This window comes from Notothenia coriiceps, unplaced genomic scaffold (genome assembly GCF_000735185.1).
Source record: "Notothenia coriiceps isolate Sejong01 unplaced genomic scaffold, NC01 NC01_scaffold00009245, whole genome shotgun sequence".
In the NCBI taxonomy this organism is placed as follows: Eukaryota; Metazoa; Chordata; class Actinopteri; order Perciformes; family Nototheniidae; genus Notothenia; species Notothenia coriiceps.
Window position 1 is genome coordinate 539,790 of NW_011341946.1, and position 22,412 is coordinate 562,201.

Consider the following 22,412-nt stretch of genomic DNA (forward strand, 5'->3'; position numbering starts at 1 on the left):
GCACTGTTATATTTGAATGCATCTGTGCGAGCTGGCCCTAATCTACTGTCTGAAAAAAAAAGTCATTATTAAGTTGTCAGTGTAACGTGAGTCAGTTCTGCTTTAGCAAATCGGTCAGAGGGTGCATGAATAAGCGATACATTAACAGAATTATAATAGGTGCCTTCCACACTTGATGAATGCTTGAGGTCAAGACATCAAACATATTTCTTGGGTATGATGGTGTGTGGATAACGTGTTGCAGATGCTTACTTTTTGTACCTTTGGACTTAAATAAGGCTATCATTAGAGATAGGACAGGAACAACTCATCTCTATCCTCTCCTCTGTGATGCTTGGTGACCTGGAAGTAAAAAGTAACAGAAGGCATTCCCGCCCACTGGCTGCGCTGGCACCGGGCTGCCCCCACTCTCACCGTCAGCTCCATCTCTCTCTCACACACACACACACACACACACACACACACACACACACACACACACACACACACACACACACACACACACCAGTTGTTTAAAACTTAACACTACTTTGAATGTCCTACTCATGTGCTCTTTTAGAATCCAGAAGTCCCCAGTGGCTGACAATAAGGGAGGTTCCAGGCCAGACAAAGTACACCCCATCACCTACTTCTCTGCAAAGGAAAGCCTTCCTGGCTCCGAGCCCAGATAATAGTGGAGGGCTGAATGCAGGACTCACATCACTGTTCTGTGAAGGTGTTCCAGGAAGCACAAACAAAACATTTTGACAACAAAAAAGAGAAGAAACATTGATCTGTTCAACCGTTTACTCTGTGAGTCTGACGTCTTTTTGAGCATCTGCAACTTCTGCCAACAAGCTAAACAGAAGCAGAGCAACGTACGAATATTGGCAGACTTATTTCCACATCTGACGTTCACACGGTTCAGGTCCCTGGGTCTCGTCTCATGTTGTGAAGTTTTGTTCCTGCTGTCAGAAAATGACGGACGATGGAGACGCTTCCAAGCGTTTCGCTTTATCGTTTATTCTTCCGTAAGACTGCTAAATGTTTTCTCTCCTGCACCAGGGGATCATTCAGGGGGGGTTTATAGGCCCCTAATTTGGATGCGAAGACATGAAAAACATAAGATCAAGTTTTTTTTACATTATTGTCTGATAGGCATAATCAATTTGACAGGCCTCTGGTACCATTGCCCTAATCATTGTTCTTGATGTGCAGCTGGATTTATTTAAATGTTTCCCTGCAAGAAAAACATCTATTCCTGATAATGTCATCTCTTTCAATTTCAAGTCTTTTCTTCCACATAAGTAACCATGGTTACCACATTGTGTCTCTTTGTATGAAAGCTAGATGCTACTAGCTGCAATGGCCGAAGACAGTAATGAGCATTCAAGTGAATGTTGGGAAATCAAATGTTTTCTGGACAGGGAGAGTCAGAATAACCTGCGCTGATGGTGTGCATTAGGAACATGTACTTTTTAAATAAGCTCAAAAGTCTTGCCATCTGAGACGGCTCGCATCTCCGATTTTCCTTCTCTTACTCCCTGTGCTCTCCTTCTCCCACAAGATATCTCAACTTCATTGGAGTTAAAAATAGATGTATTCCCTGAGGTGCAGATTGAGACTAACTTTATTGTCATGGGGGAATGAAAAGCAGACATACTGTGCTGGAGGGAGCAAGGGAAAAACAATAACCTTCAAGATGCAATGACAAATCAGTTTCTGTCTGTGTGAGCAAAACATTAAGAGGACAAACAAAGGTCCACACATAAAGGCATTTTTCTGATGATTGGACCTGTGTGTCTCTTTTGTTCTTCACAGAGCTCACTCACAGGGCTTTAGTCTTTGAATTTCACTTTGCTTTTAATCTCAAATTAGACTCCGCCATCTGTTGCACAGGAATGAAGCCTACAGACTCGTACGGAAGAGTCTTTTAAATACCCAAATGAAAACAACAATCCTGCTTTATATTTAAGTATATAGTTTTTATGGCGGGTAATAATCACAGCGTGGCCATATGGATAATGAGTTCTAATTTGATTAATCTTTCTAACCTTTCTCTGTGCACAAACCCAGGTAACATGCTTGTTCTCATATCTCATGTGGAGACAGAGGGACAAATAGAGTGAACGAGAGAATGAAAAAATAGACATCACAAACGAAAGGAGACACATGATGACGTGATGGTAAGCAGGCGAGGGAAATGAGAGCATGTTAAGGCAGAGCGAACGCTGGAGTCACAGTGTGACAGACAGGCAGACGAGGAGGAGAGCAGAGGGGAGGGGGGGAGAGGAGAGGGGGAAGGGCGGGCGTGGGAGAGATGCGAGTTGAGTCAAAGCCCCCCGAGCTCCCCTGATTCCTCTGTGAAAGACACAGTGCTGAAAAGATGGATAGCGTGTGCCCTCTCTGCCAAGGCATGCCCAAGACAATGACATCATCACCATCAAACTAGAAAAGACGCGAGGCGAGGGCCCCAGACTTACGCTTGGATATTTTATTCATTATTATTCACTCACTTATTCATCATTTTCCTTGCGCTCAGACTATCACTTTGCACCGACACCGATCATGAAGTCTTCATACTTACAAATCGTCTTAAAATAAAATAGTACTCTTACTTCTACAGTCAGACTGTCACTGCACTGACTGTGACACATCAATAAAAATTTCCCGAGAATAAAAGATGTTCTCTTAAAAATACATATACAGCCATATTTGGACACTTTGGTTAAAAAGAGACTACAATTACAGAACCAGAGAGAAGGCTTGTATTCCCTTCATACTGCTGAGTGGGGTTGATATAATGTGTTTGCAGATGTAACTCCTGAGAGCAGCGGCTTTACTCCTGGCGCTCCTTCTCCGCCAGTCTCTTCGCTTTACTTTGGAGGTAACGTGCATTGCCCTCCTCGAAACGTCTCTTCTCCTCCTCTCCGTCAATCTGAAGAAAAGCCAAAACAAATATTTGTCTTCAGACACATTCATTATTTACACATATTGTGCACTGGAATGTTTCCCCTGCTGTTATCACATCAACCGTGGGCATGAAGCTCTGATCTAATTTACCACTCTGGGCTTATGTAATTGTCATTTATCTTCTCGATGAAATACAGAAAGGAAGATTGAGACTTGAGGAGGCTATGTATAAGAGAATGAAGAAGTAGAACAAAACCAACTGAGATGATTTGCAAGAATATTTGAGGACATAGACACCTTGTACGTTTCTTAAACTGCATGCTTTTCAAAAACATGATAAACTACGCAGAGAAATGTGTGAGAGATCTACAACACATTTTATATTTTTTCAACACTGGAAGCAAGGCCTGGGGCTGTATTGTCAGTCTGTCCATGAGTCTAGTCTTTTGTTCCTGAGATATTATCAGCCAGTACCAGATTGCATACAATTCTAAGTGAATTTCACTGTAGAGTTAACTAAAGGAGACGAATGGTTTACGAATGGTTTAAATATAATACCACAAAAAGGTCAAATCTATGATAAGTTATAGATAGATTGATAGATATATACTTTATTGATCCAAATTTGGGATTTTGTTACAAAAGCATCAGTGTGTTCAGACATTAAAATATAAATACTGAAAAAAGTGGAATAGAGAATTAAAAGTACAATTTAAAAGTAAAAAAGAAAAGAAAAATATTATACCAAATCTACACAATATAAACAGTATACACAAATGACTAAGGTTAATTAAATAATAATTAAAATATTCAAAAAAAGTCACAAATACTGCAGTTATATTTTGGTTAATGACAAGGTAACTTGTTGTGGATATGTAATGTACCATTGTACTTTACTGAAGCACTATGAACTACTTAAACTACAAGGTGTTATATGTTTATTCTTAATCACTTTTAGCAGACCATGTATCATATATGATCATATTACACTTTCTTTTGAACTGGCAAGCACCATCACACACCAAGGAATTCTGGGCAGACCTCCTGGATTCACAGCTGCTCGCACTTTCAAGCCTGTGAAGAACCAACGTTGTCTTCCTCCTTCACTTTGCTCAGTTTAGCTGTCGATTTGTGGGAGGAAGCATTTGCTAGCCTACGCCGTTTAATTAGACTGCCCTGCGACCTTGTGACTTAAACAAGAATACCACCTCCGGTGACAGTGTCAACACTTTCTCACTCCCCCATCTGCATCTTTTATCAGAGATTGTGTTGTAATAGAGCATGTACACATTTATGTTTGTGCATGTTTTAGTATGTAAAACTGTACAAATGATTACATGTGTCAATAACATGTTCAGATGGAAGCTCTTGCTGTGCACATCGGGTGGTTGGCAGTTTCCAGAGCACCTGCCACTCAGCAGCAAAGCTGACAGATGGCGTCTTAACTTCACGGAGAGAGAAGGGTGGTAACTGTTGGTAACAGATATGACAAACCATCATGCCAGGGGTCACAACTCCAATGTGATGAGAATATTAAAATAGTGACGGTGAGCTGTAAACACAACACCGGTGGGAATATTCATCTATGTCGTGCAGGTTCAGCTGCACACAGCTTTAGTTTTGGTGTGTTTGTTGTATGCTGGTTATACAACAGTCAATATACTGCTCAGTCATTTTACTTTTGCCATTCTACTGAAAGTAATGGATAATTCCAGTTGATTGACTTTGATAAAAAAGTAAAGATAGAGGGACGGAGCAAGTTGACCACAGTTCCAGTATTTTAAAACATTTATGTAAACAGAAAGGCTGCTCAGACTTGTGCAAAATGTGTAAAGGACCTCAAACAGGAAGTGTGGAGCCTCGTTTAAGTGTGTGAAAGTAGCTGATTGTGTAGAGTCAGAGCCATTTCATTAACGTGTTATTGACTAACAAATTGTGTATTACACCATCCATTTTTCTTTTTACTGTGGGTAGTTGGGGGCAGCCAATTGTACATTAAAAAACAAGTGTTGCTCTCTGTGCATACAAATGAAATACTAACAAGTGGAAGGGATGTCTTGCTTCTGTTTATTGTGTTAAAAAATAAAAACAGTGGAAGAGTAGGGTTATGTTTTTCCTACTATTTCTGCACAGAAAGCGAATAGTTTTCTTTTGAAGGGTCAGAAACAGTTACCTGTGGCTGTGTTGGAAGGCGGACAGCTACACAAACAAGGCCTCCATCATGTTTATATCTTTTAAGTCATCTGAGTGCCTAAAAATCTTCCAGGGCAGACTGAAAACTCATCTCTTTCGACTCCACTTCGAGCAATAAAATGACTAACAAAGCACTTATATACTAATAACGGACTGGCTTATCTAAAGCCAGTTGAGTAGCACTTGAAATGTGTTAGCTCTATGAAACCTGATGTACTTATATGATTCTGTTTTCTTCAAGTTTGTATCTTCTTGGTCGAACGCACTTATTGTAAGTCGCTTTAGATAAAAGCGTCAGCTAAATGCAATGTAATGTATAATCCATGTGTTGACGGAAAGAGGAATACAGTATACTTGAAATACACCCTACAAGCTGATTTGAGACCCTGGCACCGATCAGCAGTTTATAAATCATCTGCTTGATAGGCTACTGGGCGTACTGAAGGAATCCATCACTTAACACAGCACATTGGTATAAAATGATTTCATTATACAGTAAGCCCAAAAACAGTTCATAAAGACTGCAGTCATGCAACCACATCTAAATAAAACAAAAATGGCGTGACTACTTTTGACGAGTAGTATCAGTAAAAATAATACAATTGAAATTATTATTGGTCTGTTGCATCTCTTTGTAGTCACCAAAGATAACAGATATTTGATACAAGGTGTCATTAGTATGGTAAGAATAACAATAGGTTGGAGTGTTCAAATCTCAGGGAATGTGTTAATAGAAGAACATTCAGGGATGTAAATTAGTGTCTGCATTGTAGTAAAATGCAGCCATTTGGAAGTGTATGGTATATGTGTTAACAATTGCCTGAGGCCGTTTGTTTTATTGTCATTTGTTCTTTCCGTCATACCCATGATATCCCTCTCTTTAACCCCTCCCCCCTCTCTCTGCTACTCAGGCCCCTGAGGACCTAAACATTACTTAATTGCACTTTTTAAAGTATAGTCAGCTTGAGATGGTTTAATGAGCATGCCAATTAAAATAAACTGTACACCTGACTAATGCTAATGAAGAATAGCCGTTTTTAACAATATAAGATATGGTTTCTGTCCAAAGCAAAGGAAACATGTGATCCTGGCAGGAGACAATGTGAGACGGATGAAGGATAGGTTTGAGTAAGGACTGATTATTCACACATTGGATTTATACTTTTATATCATAAGGTATAAGTCAATCTGTCTTTACAAGATCCAATGCTGGTTAAAGCAATTGTGAATATTGCTTGGGTTTAAATGGGTTCTTTACTCTTTTGCTGTAGGTTCTAAGTGTACCATACCATCTGAGCTATCACACACAATGCTTCACTCATGTGCACATTATTTGTGCGGCTTAAACTTTGTGTGGATTCCTGCTGTGCTGCACGTGTGTATGCATCTGTTTATGGTCATGTGGATCACATTTGCATAACCCAATGTCACAATTCAATGCTAGGCTCTGTCCTTTTGGTGTCCCCACGTAATTGGTATTCCCACAGTGGCTTCCTTCTAATAACAATGATTATATAGGATCATCACCTACTCCTGGTGGCTCGGTTTCAGAACCCATCAACCAGGCAAAAAGCAGCATGCTTGTTTTATGGTGTCTTTAACTGGAGTCTCTCCAATTGTGTGCAAAATGTATAGGCAATTCACTTGTGGACTGTATGTATAACAATTATTACACAGCAAGACCGTGTAAAGCCCAATGGCTCCTTTTTGAACAAGATGAGAGAACAAAGCCATGTTAGCCACTCTGTTAGACTCTACAAGAACATTAGCATGCTAATTTACTCTCAAGTATAATACTTACTGTAAATGTAGAAACATGTTTACAATTTCACAACCTTAGTGTAGCACATTAGCTGGCACACATTTGTTCATGATCAGCACTAAACACACATTACAGGAAAGTCATGAACACCAGAACCAAATGTCATGTATCCGTTCAATAGCCTTTGAGACCTTTTATAAAACATATTTGTTGCAATATAAAAAAGAGTAATAAATACATTATAAGTTACAATAGATCACTGTGTAAACACTGGGAATCAAGTCAAGCCAGACTTCAGAGCCTTGGCTGATTGAGTCAATCGGCCGAGAGAAACAGCTGTTTGACCTGGCGGGCTGTGCGTCCATTAGGTGGACAGTTGAATGGAGTGTGACAAATTCTGTCAACTTGGAACGGGGACAGAGGTTGTCCAGCGAAATGCCAGAGGGGTTCCTGTGTGTTGGCACAAGCTGTTGTTAGAGTGGCACGGGGCATCAGTGGACCTGCCAAGTGTCTCTAAAGTCTCACTAAGCTGTGAGCACCCCACTCAAGAAACATAATAGCCATCTGGGCCGGCATGAGCGTGGATACTAACCTGTATGTTAGAAAAGTATTTCATTTGTAGACGTCAAACAAATCCTTCCAAATACTCTAAGAGGGCTCTTCCTAAAGGCCTGTCCATGGATCCATCTGTTCAGTCATGATTCATATTTGATATTATGAGTTTCTTTTGTGTTTGTGTTTGTAGTTCAGCCTATGAAGCAATCATCCAGAGCGCCTCAATAATCTGGGCTACATTAAAGTTTCGACAACAGCTTTGTTGCGTAATATGATGTATACATACAACTGCAATTGGTAGTTATATTTTGCATTCTGTTTAACAAGTAATTTTATTTCATAACTAAAAGCACAAAACAGAAGTAGATTAATAGAGAAAAAGCTTTAACTTGCAATACTAACAGTTCAAGTAAAGTAACACAAGATATTCACTCGACTAAATCACCTATCTCAAGCAAGTTTCAGCTCCCAAATTGATTTTCCGAAAAGGATGGATTCCGATCATATCTTAGAAAACCTAATTCAACAATGTTTATATTGCTTAATTTATGCCTTAGAAAATGTGGCAGTGATTTAAGGAATGAATTATTTGCAGGGCTAAAACAAGACACAGAGATGTATAGATTTTGCTTAGACACTTCAAATAACAAATATTATAACACATATTGTATTGAACTTTGGGTTATTAATGTCTCTCCTCTTTCTTCTTTAGTACTGCTAAGGGTCATTATAGGAAATGTAATACAAATGATATCCATACATTTCAAAATACCCAAAAAGTGACATTTCTGTTTCATCCAAGTTTTTACCAAATACATGTATATTATTGACTATCAAACACACAAATGATATTACTGTTTTTTATGTTGTTAATACACAATAATGGAAAACATTTACTGCTTATTCAGTTTTGGAAATTACATAGAACATTATAGGTTTTCTATGCATAATTCTTGAATAAGGTTTAATCATATACGACTTGTTTTCATAACCATCCTTGTATTGAGGGGGCTGCAATGAAGAAAAATGTCTGTGTGTGCTCCATAACTCGGATAACCCGTCAGAAATATCTGCAACTGTGGCACAAGTGCACCCGTTAACCCGTTGCTGATTGTCTTGAATGGGAGGCATCTAAAAATAAATGTGCATCACTTCATGTGGACTATAGGAGGTTGCCGTGGCAACCAGGCTTGTTTTTGTGTCACGGGAGGCCAGCTGAGTCTCTGCCAGCGAGGAGGGCGAGAGATGGGGGAGAAAGGAGGGAAAGCTGAAGAAAAGAGAATAAAGGAGGAATGGAAAGAGAGAAAGAGAGAGGGGGGGGCAAATAAATGATTAGAAAAGATGAATAGAGGCAGAAAGAGTAAGAGATTAAGAAAGAGATGGAATAGAAGAAGGCAGGAAGGAGAGATATGATGAGAAGAAGCACCAAACCCTCTGTATTTTTACCGAGAATGAATTCACTGATCAACTATTAACCCTTTATCCCTCAGCAGAAGGATTGCTACATGTGCACTCAGTTTTTAGCTACAACAACCTTTTATTCATACTAACACACAAACACACTCTAGCTCTGTCACAGTACAACCTCATCCTTGAACCAGCTGGTATTCAGCGTGCAATGGACAGAGGCTGATAAGTGCTGACATTCTGGTAACAAGACAGTTCTTCGACCCTTTAAGCAACTGTTACCCCATAAAAAACGTCAGAAATGCAACATACCCCAGCAGGCCCGGACTGGCCATCTGGAGGACCGGGAGGTGGTGTGAACAAAGCGGGAGCAGAAAAGGGAAACCGGAGCTGAACCAGAAAAGCTCTAGCACGGAGCTAGAATGGGAAAAGCGCTGGTGTGAAAGCCTCAAAAGAGGAGCAGGGAGGAGAGGGAGACAGGTGAGGCTGGTTCAGGAGCCCAGACACACTCACAACTTTAAATGAACCGAGAACAAATAAATAAACAAGTTTCAATGTTTTTTCATATTGGATATGGTATGTTATTGGTTATGGCCATGTTCTTATGATTTTATGATTATTTAAATGTATACAGTTCTGTTTCATATGGGTGTATTCTCTTTATTTCCCCCTCAAAGTGCACCAGATTGATGCATTTAAGTCCAAGCATGCCCCCGGACCCCCCTAGAGGATGTCAGGTCGACCTCCACTTAAAATATGTTCACATAGATAGGTTCCTAAATAGATTTGCAATTTTTTTTAAATAGTAACCCATGTTCATATGTTTATTCTGGGGTAGTAGATTTAAAGTTTAGGGCTATCACTACGGGCAGCAACGCTGTAAATATTGGCAAATAAATCCAGGAAAATGGCACAAAAGAAAACTGGTAGTGGCCTGGCTGGGTGTATAATTCCCGGCCTGACTTATTGTCCCAGTCCGGCCCTGTACCCCGGTCAAAGTGGCTTCCAGGCATTTTTCCATTATTTATATGCGGGCCCAGTGTGCACATTTATTATTTCAGTAATGTTCAAGGGTACTGCAGCAGCGAGGCAAGGCATCCCTACCACATCCTCCCTTCTGCTCATGCTGTCCCCTTTCCCAACTTGAGCATCACCCACAGTGTGCTACGCTGGTGACAGCCCATCGACAACACCCCTACCCCCACCCCTGCTCAGCTAAAATGGGAAAATCTAAAAATAGTAGACACAGAGGGCTCACTGGAGAGAAAGTGAGAATGAGAAAATGGGGGAATAAGCACCTGAAGTCAAATATAGCAGAAGCAGTCTTTTTGATCAGGCTATTTTTAGAACACAACTGGAGCAAAGTCTGCCCCGATGGGATGAACACTTCATTTGCAAACATTTTAGATTGTGGTTGTTTTATGATTCAGAGAAAAAAAGATAAGATATTCAGTGACAATATTAATACTTTAAAGAAGAGGGGGAGGAGGGGGAGATATAACCTGATTATTTATGTGTTTAGGGGACGTAACACGTGGAAATATAGGGAACAATCCAGATGATTCATATTAAGGTTTCATATTAAGTGCACTGAGATAAACGTTGAAAACCCTCCTCACTAGACTCATACAAAGGCAAAAAAAACATAGTAGTTATTTGTTTTTTTACAAGGCACCATGATTTGTTTCTACAACCCGAGGAAGATGGTACAAGAAAGGAGTTGTATTTTTTGTATCAGAGGGAGATCAGGCAGCAATGAGGGCATGAAGGCAGAGACAGTTGCTTGTTATGATCTGTAAAGTAATAGTTTGTCTCTTTGGGAAATAAGCTTTTGTTTTTATTCTTGCTAAGCATTAGATTCAACTTTATTGTATGTGGAGAAAATATGAAGTTCAAGCCAGTAGTCCTTGTTAAGTTTAGCTTAGCATAAAGAATAGAAAGAGCTGGACAAGCTCTGCCCAAATGTGACACAATCCTACTGCTCGCATCTCTAAAGCTAACCAATCAACACATTATAACTCGTTTATCAAATCCATACGAAACTAAAGTGTGAAAACGTCCAAGGAGGAGTATTTAAAGCTGGTGCTGGGGTCAAACTAATCTTTGTATCATAACCAACTCACATATAATCTCATTTGATAAGCTATTTAAAAAGAAAGATGGTGGTAGTGGCCCCAAGTGAAAACAGAAGGACAGGGAGGCCAAATGTTTGTCGCGATCTGTTCAACTCAGCATTATCTGGCTTACCAGGCTAATTACTGTCATTGTAACATTTCCATCCCTCACAGTCCAATCTGCAGGTGTTAATTGGATTGACGTGTTAAACCTTAGTTCCTGAATTAGACGCATGTCTTTTATACACCAGGGGACCGAAATCTATTGAATAGGTTTCCCGTCATCAGTAGAGTTTAATGAGCACTCCCTGTTTTTGAGTCAATCTCATCTCATGTTTAAGCCTCTGTAAATAGTAATAAAGCCAGAAATAGCCCTGACTGAGCCTCAGCCCCTTTCTCTCGCTCATATAAATAAACATGTACGCATTTGTGCTCCGTTCAAGCATGTGCAACTCCCTGCGAAAAGCTCACTCTGTCATACACAAACCTGCATGCATCAGAGCTTTCTTTGTTTTGCACACATAAAGCAAATACATTCTGCATCCATCCTATATATTCATGCACACACACACATCACAGCCATGCCCTTATTTTGATATCCATTCATCTTGGTGGAGATACATTATTAAAATCAACATGAGATTGCTTTTGCCCTTCTTTTCATAAAAATGAGGTGAACAGAGAAATTACAATGACTCTAACCATGGCTCCACTTCCTTGCCAAGGTAATGAATTAATTCAGGGAGACAATAGCGCACACCAAACGCGTGTTTTTGTGAAGTGGAAATGAGGACACTGAATAACATGTATGTAATGGTCAAACAACAGAGACACACATGCTATGCACATTTCTGTCTGGCAGGGGCAGAACGAGAGGAGTCTGTTTTCAAATAGACGTGTGATGGTGTTGAACGCTGGAGCTGCCATCGTAAGTGTGTGTGAATGTGTATGGTACGAAGGGGGAATGCAGCCCTAGGCGGCATGACAACTATAACAACCATTTTCTGTGTGTCCCTCTCGTCCACACTTTAGCTTTCTTCCTACCAATTTCCTATTACACGCCTGTATTACTTGAAACATGACAGGACATGCTGTTGTGCAAAGCTTTACTTTGAAGATCGTTGGTCATCTTGAGAGTAATTTGGAACAAACAAACTATATTATATATTTCTACATGCTCTGGTTCATTATTTGTGTTAAAGTAGGAAAATAGGTGCAGGTTAACACAATAAATCAGCTTTGTGCTTGACCTCTGTTACTCAGTACTATGCACACACTTAAAGTTCAATGATTAGCCCAGGTAGAAACTCTGAGTTTTGTACAAGTGTGCACTCGAGACAATAATGACCTGCTGAGCTGCCCACTCGGACCATGCCAGTGTTAGGGATTATGCTATACTAAACACTCAAAGTCAGTTCTATTATTATCCAATTGACAAATAAAAAAACAACAAATATTCAGCAACAAATGTACAAAAACAGAATATAAATTGTTGAATTACAAAAGACAGAGCGATACTCCTACATATAATGATTAAGGTTAATCAATTTAATGTTAAAATGAGATGCAATCCAATAAATCCTTTATTCAGAGCTTTAAAAGGGATTCAAATGGCTTCACTGTTTTTTAAATGGCCTTCAATGAAAAGCTCACCTTGCAGAGTAGTTGGACGAGTTTAAAAGAGATCATCACAGAGACAATCAGAGTCTGCGAATGGCGCCAGGAAATCATTTTAATATGCTATATTAAACAGATGCCTGTGCATACAGTGTTTGCATACAAACAGGGCTTGGATCATTGTGTACTGCCGAGCCAGAACAAACAGCAGGCCTCTCTCGCCTGTCGGCAGGTAAGTGTGCACACTCTACATCCTGACAAGTGCTGAGTCAGCCAGACGCACTCCATGTCCAGGGACGTTGTAGAGATATTAGCATTCAGACCTCTGGGCTTAATGTGCAAACATAGCAAAGATTTAGTGCACTTAAAAGTCACTGACATGCAAAATCGCCAAATAAATGGCCGCGTTGCTCATGCTGTGAGCTGTCCTAAAGTCACAGGTGTCTCTCACTAAAGGAATATGACTACCAGGGAAAAAGCAGAGAAACAGAAGATCAACTTGCTGAATAACTGTGTGTGAACGTTAAATTGCAATGTGACAAGGACTCTGTCACTTTTTGTAAAACGTTTTAGTACAAAAGTCTGGAGAATAATATTTAATTATGAGTGGAAGTAGTGAATTACATATAATTGAGTTTCATATAAAGAATAGATCGTTTTATTTAAAAAACATTTTGTCAGCCTGTGAAATTATCTTATTTTATTTAGTATTTGTCCAAGGAAACGCTTTAAAACTGAAAAGGGTACAGCCACAAGTATCAGCAGAAACACCATCAGCACATTTGCACATTATAAAACATTGAGGGACTAATGTTTTTAATTAATCTGTGTGCAGAGTAGGGTACACATTAAACATTTGGCTCTGTCTGTATCAGACCTGTTAAAATTAGGCCCTTTGTGTATTTAAAATGATGTACTATACAGGATCAAATCAATGACTGACTTTCGACAGCAGAGACCGGGTGGTACCAACCTTAAGAGGCGGGACAGGCAGGGCCTTGTTGGCCTTGTCCAGGGAGATGTAGGTGAAGAAGGCTGAGACAGCACGATATTTCTCTTTCCCTGCCTCCATCAGCGAGGAAGCGTCTACAAACACTTCAATTTCCATCGACTTGTTGCTGGCGAACGTGAGCCGCCCCGTCACCGTCACCACACAGCCTGGGGGAGAAGAGGGGAAACATATGTCTGTCATTCATGCAGCATACAGGTTTTTTAGTAGTATAGTGTTATAGATATTTCATATTTAGTTTAGTTGAAGCTCACATGCTTCAAATGCTTATAAAGAGACAAAGAAAAAAGAAAATGGAACCTCAAACCAGAATTATAGAAGTTTAAAATCACCTGGAAACTTTGAGGGAAGGCAATGACCTTCAATGTTAGTAATTTACGCACGTATAGTTCAATTTAAGGACATATACGAATGGATTCACTGAACATGAAATAAGTGGGTTTATTGATATAGTCAGCAGAGCCAATGTAGGATCTTCTCTTGCAATCTACTTCACATTGTTGAATCATGAACTTCAGAGAGAGTCTGCAGAGTGAAGCCGGCCAATGATCTCTGGCTGGAAGAATTTAAGAACTACAGCCAATCACGGCAAACTATTTAGATCAATACAACAAATAATAGTGTTGTGTTTGAAGTAAGACAGAAAAGGTTGAAGGTTTTTTAAATGGGTATATGCTTTAAAATTAAAATATTTTAAAGATGTGAATTTTTACCGGCACAATATTAAGAGGAAACATCACTGCTGCTGCAGAGCATTTATTCCATCTATTTTGATTTCATCCTGAGGCTCGTCTAATCTATGTAGCACATTTTACTCTTTTCCTTTGTCACTTCAGGGAAGAGGGGAAAAAAGAGGCACCTAGCACGGGGTATTGCGATGTGATCCTTTATGCTTTTTGATGCCTGTACTGTATTATTGCTGCTGTTGCCATAGAGACATGGAAGAGCTCTATGACTGAGATCCTATCAAACAGTCCAAGTCTCGGAAACTAAAAGGCGTACATGGAAAATTAAACAAAGCTTTTATCAAAGTATGCTCTGCAAACTATCTCCTAGAGGACTTTACATTTCAGTGGAGCGTTGTTCAGTAATGGAGCCTTTTACTCATACGGGCATGTCCTCTTCGTAAAATAACGAGACAAAAGACCTCATCCATTAAATAATGGCTTCACTGTGCCAGTGGCCCGTGCAAGAGTCCTTTCTGTTTGAGTCTGTTTTAAATGATGTAGAAAAGTTTAAATCTTCTATGTGTGGAGCCTGGAGAAATGTGGGGAAATAATAGTTGACCATGTGAGTTTGATTCTTAAGTTTTACATTTGTAAACACAGTTTGTGTTAGTAAATTAATCATTTTGGAAAACATCTCAGTGTTCAAGACCAACTCCAATACAACTGAAATTCCTCAGTCATATTAACACACGCTTAAATTAAGTGTGGGGTGGTAATCTCTCAATATTGATACATTTAGCACTAACTGTGACTACATTTGATTTGTTTAAAAGCTCTTACTTCCTGTATCTGCCAAACACCATTTTTCAAATAGACTCCAATAAAATTAAAATAAATAAACATTCTGCGTAAATGAATAAAGGAGGCTTCCAGACAAAGTAAAATACTTTGTTTGTGATGGTATGGAGAGAAGGAGATATTAACGCGGTGGGCAGCACAACAATGAAGCTAATAAAGTAGGAACTTTTGAGGGAATTATGCACCGAGTGAATACACAGGCGCCATCTTGGATATTAGTCTCCAATTCTCAGGACACATCCTTGGCTCTGCAAAACACTGTGTTCTCTACCAGCTGTATTTTTCTGAATACAACATCAGTCTGAATGTGTGGAAGACACAGACCACCCATACGTTTGCATTTTAAAGTAATTGAAAGTATCTGTTATTGACCAAAGGCAAGATGGATGGAGTTTTGGATTCAGGATCAGGCGGGAACATATGGACATTTGAAATGCAATTTTAAGCAAATGATAAAAAATGTTGTAACTAACCTTATTCTAACCCCCAGTTATGTATGGAAATAACATTATCAACAATAGAAATTGTACACACTAAGAGATTTTAGAAATGCCATCAAGGTGATAACAAAAATAACACTGAGTGAAGAGTTGTGAAAAAGTCATTAAGTAAGGTTGTATAAGAAATCAGGATGACGTTGGACAAAAGAACCATTCATGTATTTCCATTCAGCGTGCTCAAGCAGCAAAAACACTGATGATATTTATTCTCTCCCTCACTGCTGAGTTTTTACATGTTACTGCCAGCAGCCAGTCCAGAGTTATTCAGGTGAACTATCTCTGTCGCAGATTTATTAGGCTCAGTAAAGCATGCTCTGCTCACTAATGACATTACACACAAAAAAGAGCTTGGAAAAAAGTGGTCGATTTCTTTTTAAAGACCTTCACTATGAAAAATGTATTTATGCAGAGAGTAGATCTTGGACTTGTGTATGGCTAAAGGCCAGCCAACCTGAACATTTGGCAGAGCCTCATCTCTAAGGGGCTGTTTGATACAGCTAATCTGCTGCGAGGACAGTTCCTGCAGGGCCTCGTGTTGAGAGCACAAAGCTGCCATTGTGACGCCTTAAGCCATAGATTTGTCGTTTCTGTTACGGCCAGTGTGAGGAGAAATCAGGTTTTCCTGTTACTCTTTCTACCACAAATAGACCAAAGTGAAAGTATTTGGAGGTTGTGAAATCTACTCAGGATGGTGTCTTGTTTGTTGTTCTCGGTGTGGGGGAGTAGTGACCTATTTACACCTTACAGTCACTCTTTTGCAATGTTTTGTAGAGTTAGCAACTAACACTACACTTTTAGGCCATGTGAGGAAAGGAAGGATTCTTTAGTTTTACCATTGCTTTACGACAGTAATCAAACCTATTTAATTCTGCTCCGTCAAGTTAAAGGAACGTCAAAAGTTATTTGAATCAGTGTTTAAACTTCTTATTCTGTCCATAAAGGTGCAAATTAAGGACTGTTTAAGTTGTCAATATTGTCCAAGTCAGATGTTGGAAAATGACAGGACAGAAAACAGGCCCACGTTGTTCTGAAAAGTGCAGTCAAATGGTCTGAAAAAAGACAATTACATATTTTGTTTTAGAGTAGTATTTGTGTAGTATAAGTAGTTTTTTCGTTATTTATTCTTGTTTTCGAATTTTTAGTAGTGTTTCTGTAGCTCACAAATCTAGACTTATACCCAGGGTAGCTTTGCTGTAGTTCAACTTCTTCCTGTGTGAAGTCATTTGGAGATTGCTAAACTATTCTTTCTGTAGCTTTCCCATTGGTAGTTGTTCTACATTGTCCTCTTTTCCCAGTGGGCTTCCTGTAAATTGCATTTGTGCATCAGCAGGTTGCCGGAGACGACTACAAAAGAAGGGAACAAAGGCAACGCAGGTGAAAAAACATCCCTCACTTCTGACAACTTCTACAGAAACACTTAAGGCCAACTATTGTTTCTTTTGTTGCCGGCAATCAAAGACAGATTCTCATATTCAGCAACACACTGTTCAGTACCTTCACTCCACTCTAAGGAACTATTTGATTTATAAAGCCAACTGTCTACTTAAGTTAATCAAGCAAACAGTGCAGAAATGTCAGGCTTGTGCAAATCATGTTGTACAAGCCACTATTTATAGTTACACACACACAAACCCATCTTACTAAAAGAAAAACTAAATTCTTCATGTTGTTTTCACTGTTCATGTACCTTTGTGTTTGAGCAAAACAAACAATGAAGTGAAAAACACAAAGTTAGGCATTCATTATGCCATAATGTTCCTTCCTTTAGTCCTCCTTTTTATCTCCCTGAAATCCGCTGTAATCCAACACTCGCCTTTTCAAGTTTTATCTTTCTTTGTACCTCTGTGCATTCCTATGGCTCATCAATGGCCAGAACCTCACTGACTTTTTTCGTCAGTTCCAAACAATAGACATTATTGTTTTTTGCCGGCATCAAAGTGCACTTTACTTTTCGGTAAGTCTGTGGTTAGGGGGGGAAATGAAGCGCTTCTCTGAGTAGGTGAGGAACAAAAAATTACTAATAAACAAGTGACTCACGAGCTGCAACATCGAGTGCAGCTTTCTCTAATGTTTACATTTAGTATCTCATCTCCACTCAGACTGGAGTTAGGCACTAGCTATTCATGCTTGTTGGCGAAGGAAAATCACTCTACATAAACGTAAACATGCAACAGAAAAGCAAATAAGATAATTAAATGCTCTACACACAGAAGATACAATCTGCGAAAACCTGTCTTCGTTGTCAATGAGGTGACAAACGAGGTGTGAGAGGGATTATGATACGAGGACAAGTCAACAACTCAAATAAATGCAACACATTATTAAAACATAGTCGCTTATTTTAATGCTAATGGCAGATTATTTTAACTACTGTAGTACCTCCTTAATTGTTTTAAGATATGTCAAATAATTAATTAATCAACGTTTTGACACCATCTGAGTATTACTGCTGTAATCAAAAGTTTGCTCCATGATAATTAGTTTGCATGTTTGGTCCAAATGTTCCTTGATGAAAGTCAATTTTTTTATTTGTTCTGCTCTTCCGTTGATAATGCATGAGCCCAAATGTTTTTTTAAACCTTGGTGCCATGTTTCTTTGCATTTGACTAAATTCATGTTTATTTAAAAACGTATTGTGTAGCTTTCTCACACAGCATGACGGATCAAATTTGATTTGGTGCGGCAAGTTAACACCTGGGAAATAATATTCATCTTGGCCCCTCCAAATAATGACATTTCAAGTGGATTTTCTATCCTATATATTTTTTATGTTGTTTAACTTAGGTACTCAGTGTCACCCTGCCTGGCTCTACAGTTATATGTCTGCTGTGAATTGTTCAGACTCAACACAGCAGGACCTCTAAAAATAAACATATCATGGGAGAATCCTCCACATAAGCCATGTGCAGACACAGACCTCGGTCTGTTTTATGTTCTGGGTCTCTATTTCCCACCGTGATGCATTTAATGCTCATTCTTTCTGTGTCTGCTGGTGTGTGGTCGTCTAGTTCATGGAGTTTGTAGAGCACATATGCATTAGTATCCTCAGAGCTTTCTACATGTCAATATGGAAATAATGAAATGTCATGATGTTTAGCTTTTTGCCACGAGTTTAGCACCCTAGGCTGTTTCTGTCATAAACAGAATTGGCAAAAAGTCTGTATACCTTCAACTTTCACATCTGTAGACTAAATAAATAAATGTGGTGATTGTGGAAGTACCCTCCCTGTGAGGAAAACCTTCCCTTAAAAGGCATAGTTCAGTATCCAATACTGAATCTCATATTAGTCTCCTAAAAACATTTCCTACCTTCATTTATTGAATTCTCCATGTGTGAATGTTGTTGCCAAATATGATTGAGAAACATGTATTACTGCTTTTAAGTTTAAGTACTAAAACACAACATCAATTATGGAAATTATTACCACATGGACTATTTAACATGTTTGACTTCCAACACAACTGCAGCTGTGCTGTAAATATCTTAGAGTCATGTCATAATATCTACATTTAGGTGGGAGTAATTAATAATCAAAGGAAAGAGGAAAGCATCAAATAAAAGAGATAACTTACAGCCTGCAATGCCAGTGGCTATTTCTGGGTTGTTTTTTTGTTTTGATCTTTGACAACTCTTTTTCCTCAGAACACCTTTTGAGTTTTTGTCTGTTCACCTTAAGCAGAATGGGAAATCTACGGGTGAGATAACACCTAAGTCACTGTGGGAGCCAGGGGAAATCATGTCAGCACCACCTAAACTCAGAGGACAGTCCGAGGCAGCAGCTGAAGCGAGAGTGACTGGAAGAAGCTGAAAGACGTGGAAATGGATCTTGACCAATCTTTTACGCTCAGCTTTCCAGGCCTGAATCCCAAAAAGGTGTGTTTTAAATGTTTTAAAAGGTGCTACTCTCAAGTCCTTCTCAGCCACTCACTCTTTACTCAGGCTTGCTTGAAAAACTGCTTTTGGTTTGAGTTAATGATCCTGCTTGAATAAAGGAACCTGCACTTGGAAATACATGAATCTGCAAATGGTGTGGACTCACAGCTGACCTGGCACACTTGTGCTGAGCTGTGAAGTATATCAAATGTTCTTTCCACTTCATAATTCAACAATGGGGAGAAATGTAGCGGATCCATTGTTGACATCATATCGTGAGATAATCATAACATCTGAACGTTAGCACTGGATGTCTGGATCACATCATCTCAGCAAGTGAACAGATAAAAGAGACACTGAGCTGAGGAAAAGTAAAACCCATAGATGTTATAAACTATCATTCAACACTTTGCTGCTTTCAGTCACTTTTGAAATCCATAAAAAGACCAATAACAGAAAGAAAGAAACTAAGAAGGCTTCCACAGTTGGTCAGCAAAGACCACTAAATAAAATCAAGTAATTCAGAAGGAAATATATCAAATGTTGTATAACATTGTGAATGAATTGAGAAACATGTATAATATGTCTATCACTAACACTCCTCCTGTTCGGATCTAATTCGCTTGTGTGTGTATATTTAGGATTTGGATTTATATTTAACTGTCCTGACAAGCACTTCAGATTAACTGCGCTGTCCAAACTGTGCAGCCTATAAACCTTAAATCCAGCATTTAACTTTCAGAAATGAATAGTATTACATTTTTACATTACATTGCATTTAGCTGACGCTTTTATCCAAAGCGACTTACAATAAGTGCATTCGACCAACAAGATACAAACTAGAAGAAAACAGAATCATATAAGTACATCAGGTTTCATCGAGACAACATATTTCAAGTTCTACTCAACTGGCTTTAGATAAGCCAGTCCTTTGTTAGTATATAAGCAGGGGTGCACATAAGTGGTACGCAGGTACGCATGCGCGGCAACAATCTGAAATGCGTACCGTCACTTGTGTCNTCTGGTGACCCAGAGGTGAAGGAGGTCAGTGTGTGGGTGAAGGGAGGGTCTGGTGACCCAGAGGTGAAGGAGGTCAGTGTGTGGGTGAAGGGAGGGTCTGGTGACCCAGCGGTGAGTAAAGGTGAGTCAGAAAAAGTGATTAACAAAGTCGCTTGACAGAAGGGATATCTATCTATATATCTATCTATATCTATCTGTCTCTCTATCTATCTATCTCTCTCTCTATCTATCTATCTATCTCTCTATCTCTCTATCTATATCTATCTATATCTCTATCTATCTATACTATCTATATCTCTCTCTATCTATCTATCTATCCATCTATCTATCTATCTATCTATCTATCTCTCTCTATCTATATATCTATCCATCTATCTATGTATCTATCTATCTATCTGTTATTACACCTGAGCAGACCTCTTCATGGCAGGTTCACCTGGTGCTCTGCTGCCCCCTGTGGAGAGAACAGGAACTACACAGCAATACATAAATAGCACTTAAGAAGAAGAAGTTGAAGTTTGTGTAGTAAAATGTAGAGCTGCAGACATGATGTGTGCTTGAGTGAAGAAGAGTTTCTCACATTTACACACTTTTATAAAGTTGACTTGATCAAAAATACTAAAACATTCTTTGGATTGTAAATATAAAGTACAGAAGTATATTAACATTCATAATTATACACAGATCTGCAGCACACAGTGGATCAGCAGAACACTTCATCAATGCACCCTTAAGGTAGTGTTTTTTGTTTTGTTGTTGTTTGGGTTTGATTCTGATGTTTTGGAGTCATTGTTAATAAAGTTTGGAAGAAAAAAGAAAAGTTAGCATGCCGTTAGCTTGTGGCTAACATTAGCTTCGGAGCTCCAGAGAGAGAGGGGCGTGTTCTGGGTCAGGAGGCCGAGCAGAGAGCACCAGAGGCGGCGTGTGTTCCCCGCAGAGAGCCGGTCAGCATGGAGCACTGGAGCCCCGCAGACCCGCATCTGGACCGGGTGGTGGAGCACCGGAGCCCCGCAGACCCGCATCTGGACCGGGTGGTGGAGCACCGGAGCCCCGCAGACCCGCATCTGGACCGGGCCGTGGAGCAGTGGCTGAGCTGGGACCGGGTGAGAGGACCAGAACCCTGGAGGAACAGCAGTTAAACTAACGGAGCAAGTTGATCCATACCCAGAGCTCTGGATCCGGGTTTATGTTCATATACTGGGTCAGGCCGGACTGGGGGTTCAACCGGCCCATTAGTTACATATACTTTGGATTTTTATAGCGCTTTTCCTACTGCTCAAAGACGCTTAATATATCATTTATTTGTATTTAAATGAAAGACCAGACCCCCTCAAAGACCAGCATTCAGACTAAAGGAGCATGTTGTCCCCCCTCCAGGTCAGCCTGCTCGCTGTAGAGCTACATGTCCCCTTATAGTCCTTTAGTCCAAACCTTCCTTAGAATATGTTATGAATTGAAAGGCGCCTCGAAATAGAATGATTATATTCACACTGGGTCAGGGCAGAGACCCAGTGTTGTGATTAAACTGCACAATCAGCTGTTTGACACCAACTCCTGCTTTAAAACTCATATAACTGTGTGTGTGTGTGTGTGTGTGTGTGTGTGTGTGTGTGTTAAAAATCTATTTTTATTGGTGTTTTAATTGGTATTAGTTCAAATACATTTTAAAATAATATTTATAAAGTACAATATTTGTTTGTTTTAATTGTTTTGTTATATATTTGTGTTACATTTGTTTTTCTATTACAAACATTTTATTGATTTGTAATATCAAACTGAAGACCTCTTTTAAATCTGACTTCTATTTTGTAGTAACGTCATAGCTGTAGTTTAGTTCACAGACACACACACACACACACACACACACACACACACACACACACACACACACACACACACACACACACACACACACACAGACACACACACACACACACACACAC

General features: G+C 39.4%; 2 protein-coding genes across 3 annotated transcripts in view; both read right to left on the reverse strand.

The window, feature by feature from the left end:
* LOC104945183 (solute carrier family 2, facilitated glucose transporter member 1) overlaps positions 1-22,412 on the reverse strand; it is a 653,665-nt gene that overhangs the window by 318,602 nt on the left and 312,651 nt on the right. The gene's annotated exons all lie outside the window — the stretch shown is intronic.
* The window catches only part of acot7 (acyl-CoA thioesterase 7), a 78,455-nt gene continuing 58,496 nt past the window's right edge, over positions 2,454-22,412 (reverse strand). For both annotated transcript variants that reach the window (XM_010770805.1, XM_010770804.1), the window contains 2 exons: positions 13,514-13,698; positions 2,454-2,917 (listed from right to left, as the gene is read on the reverse strand). In XM_010770805.1, coding sequence (XP_010769107.1) covers positions 2,819-2,917; positions 13,514-13,698 — 284 coding nt within the window. In that variant the 3' untranslated portion in view covers positions 2,454-2,818. The remainder of the gene's footprint in view (positions 2,918-13,513; positions 13,699-22,412) is intronic.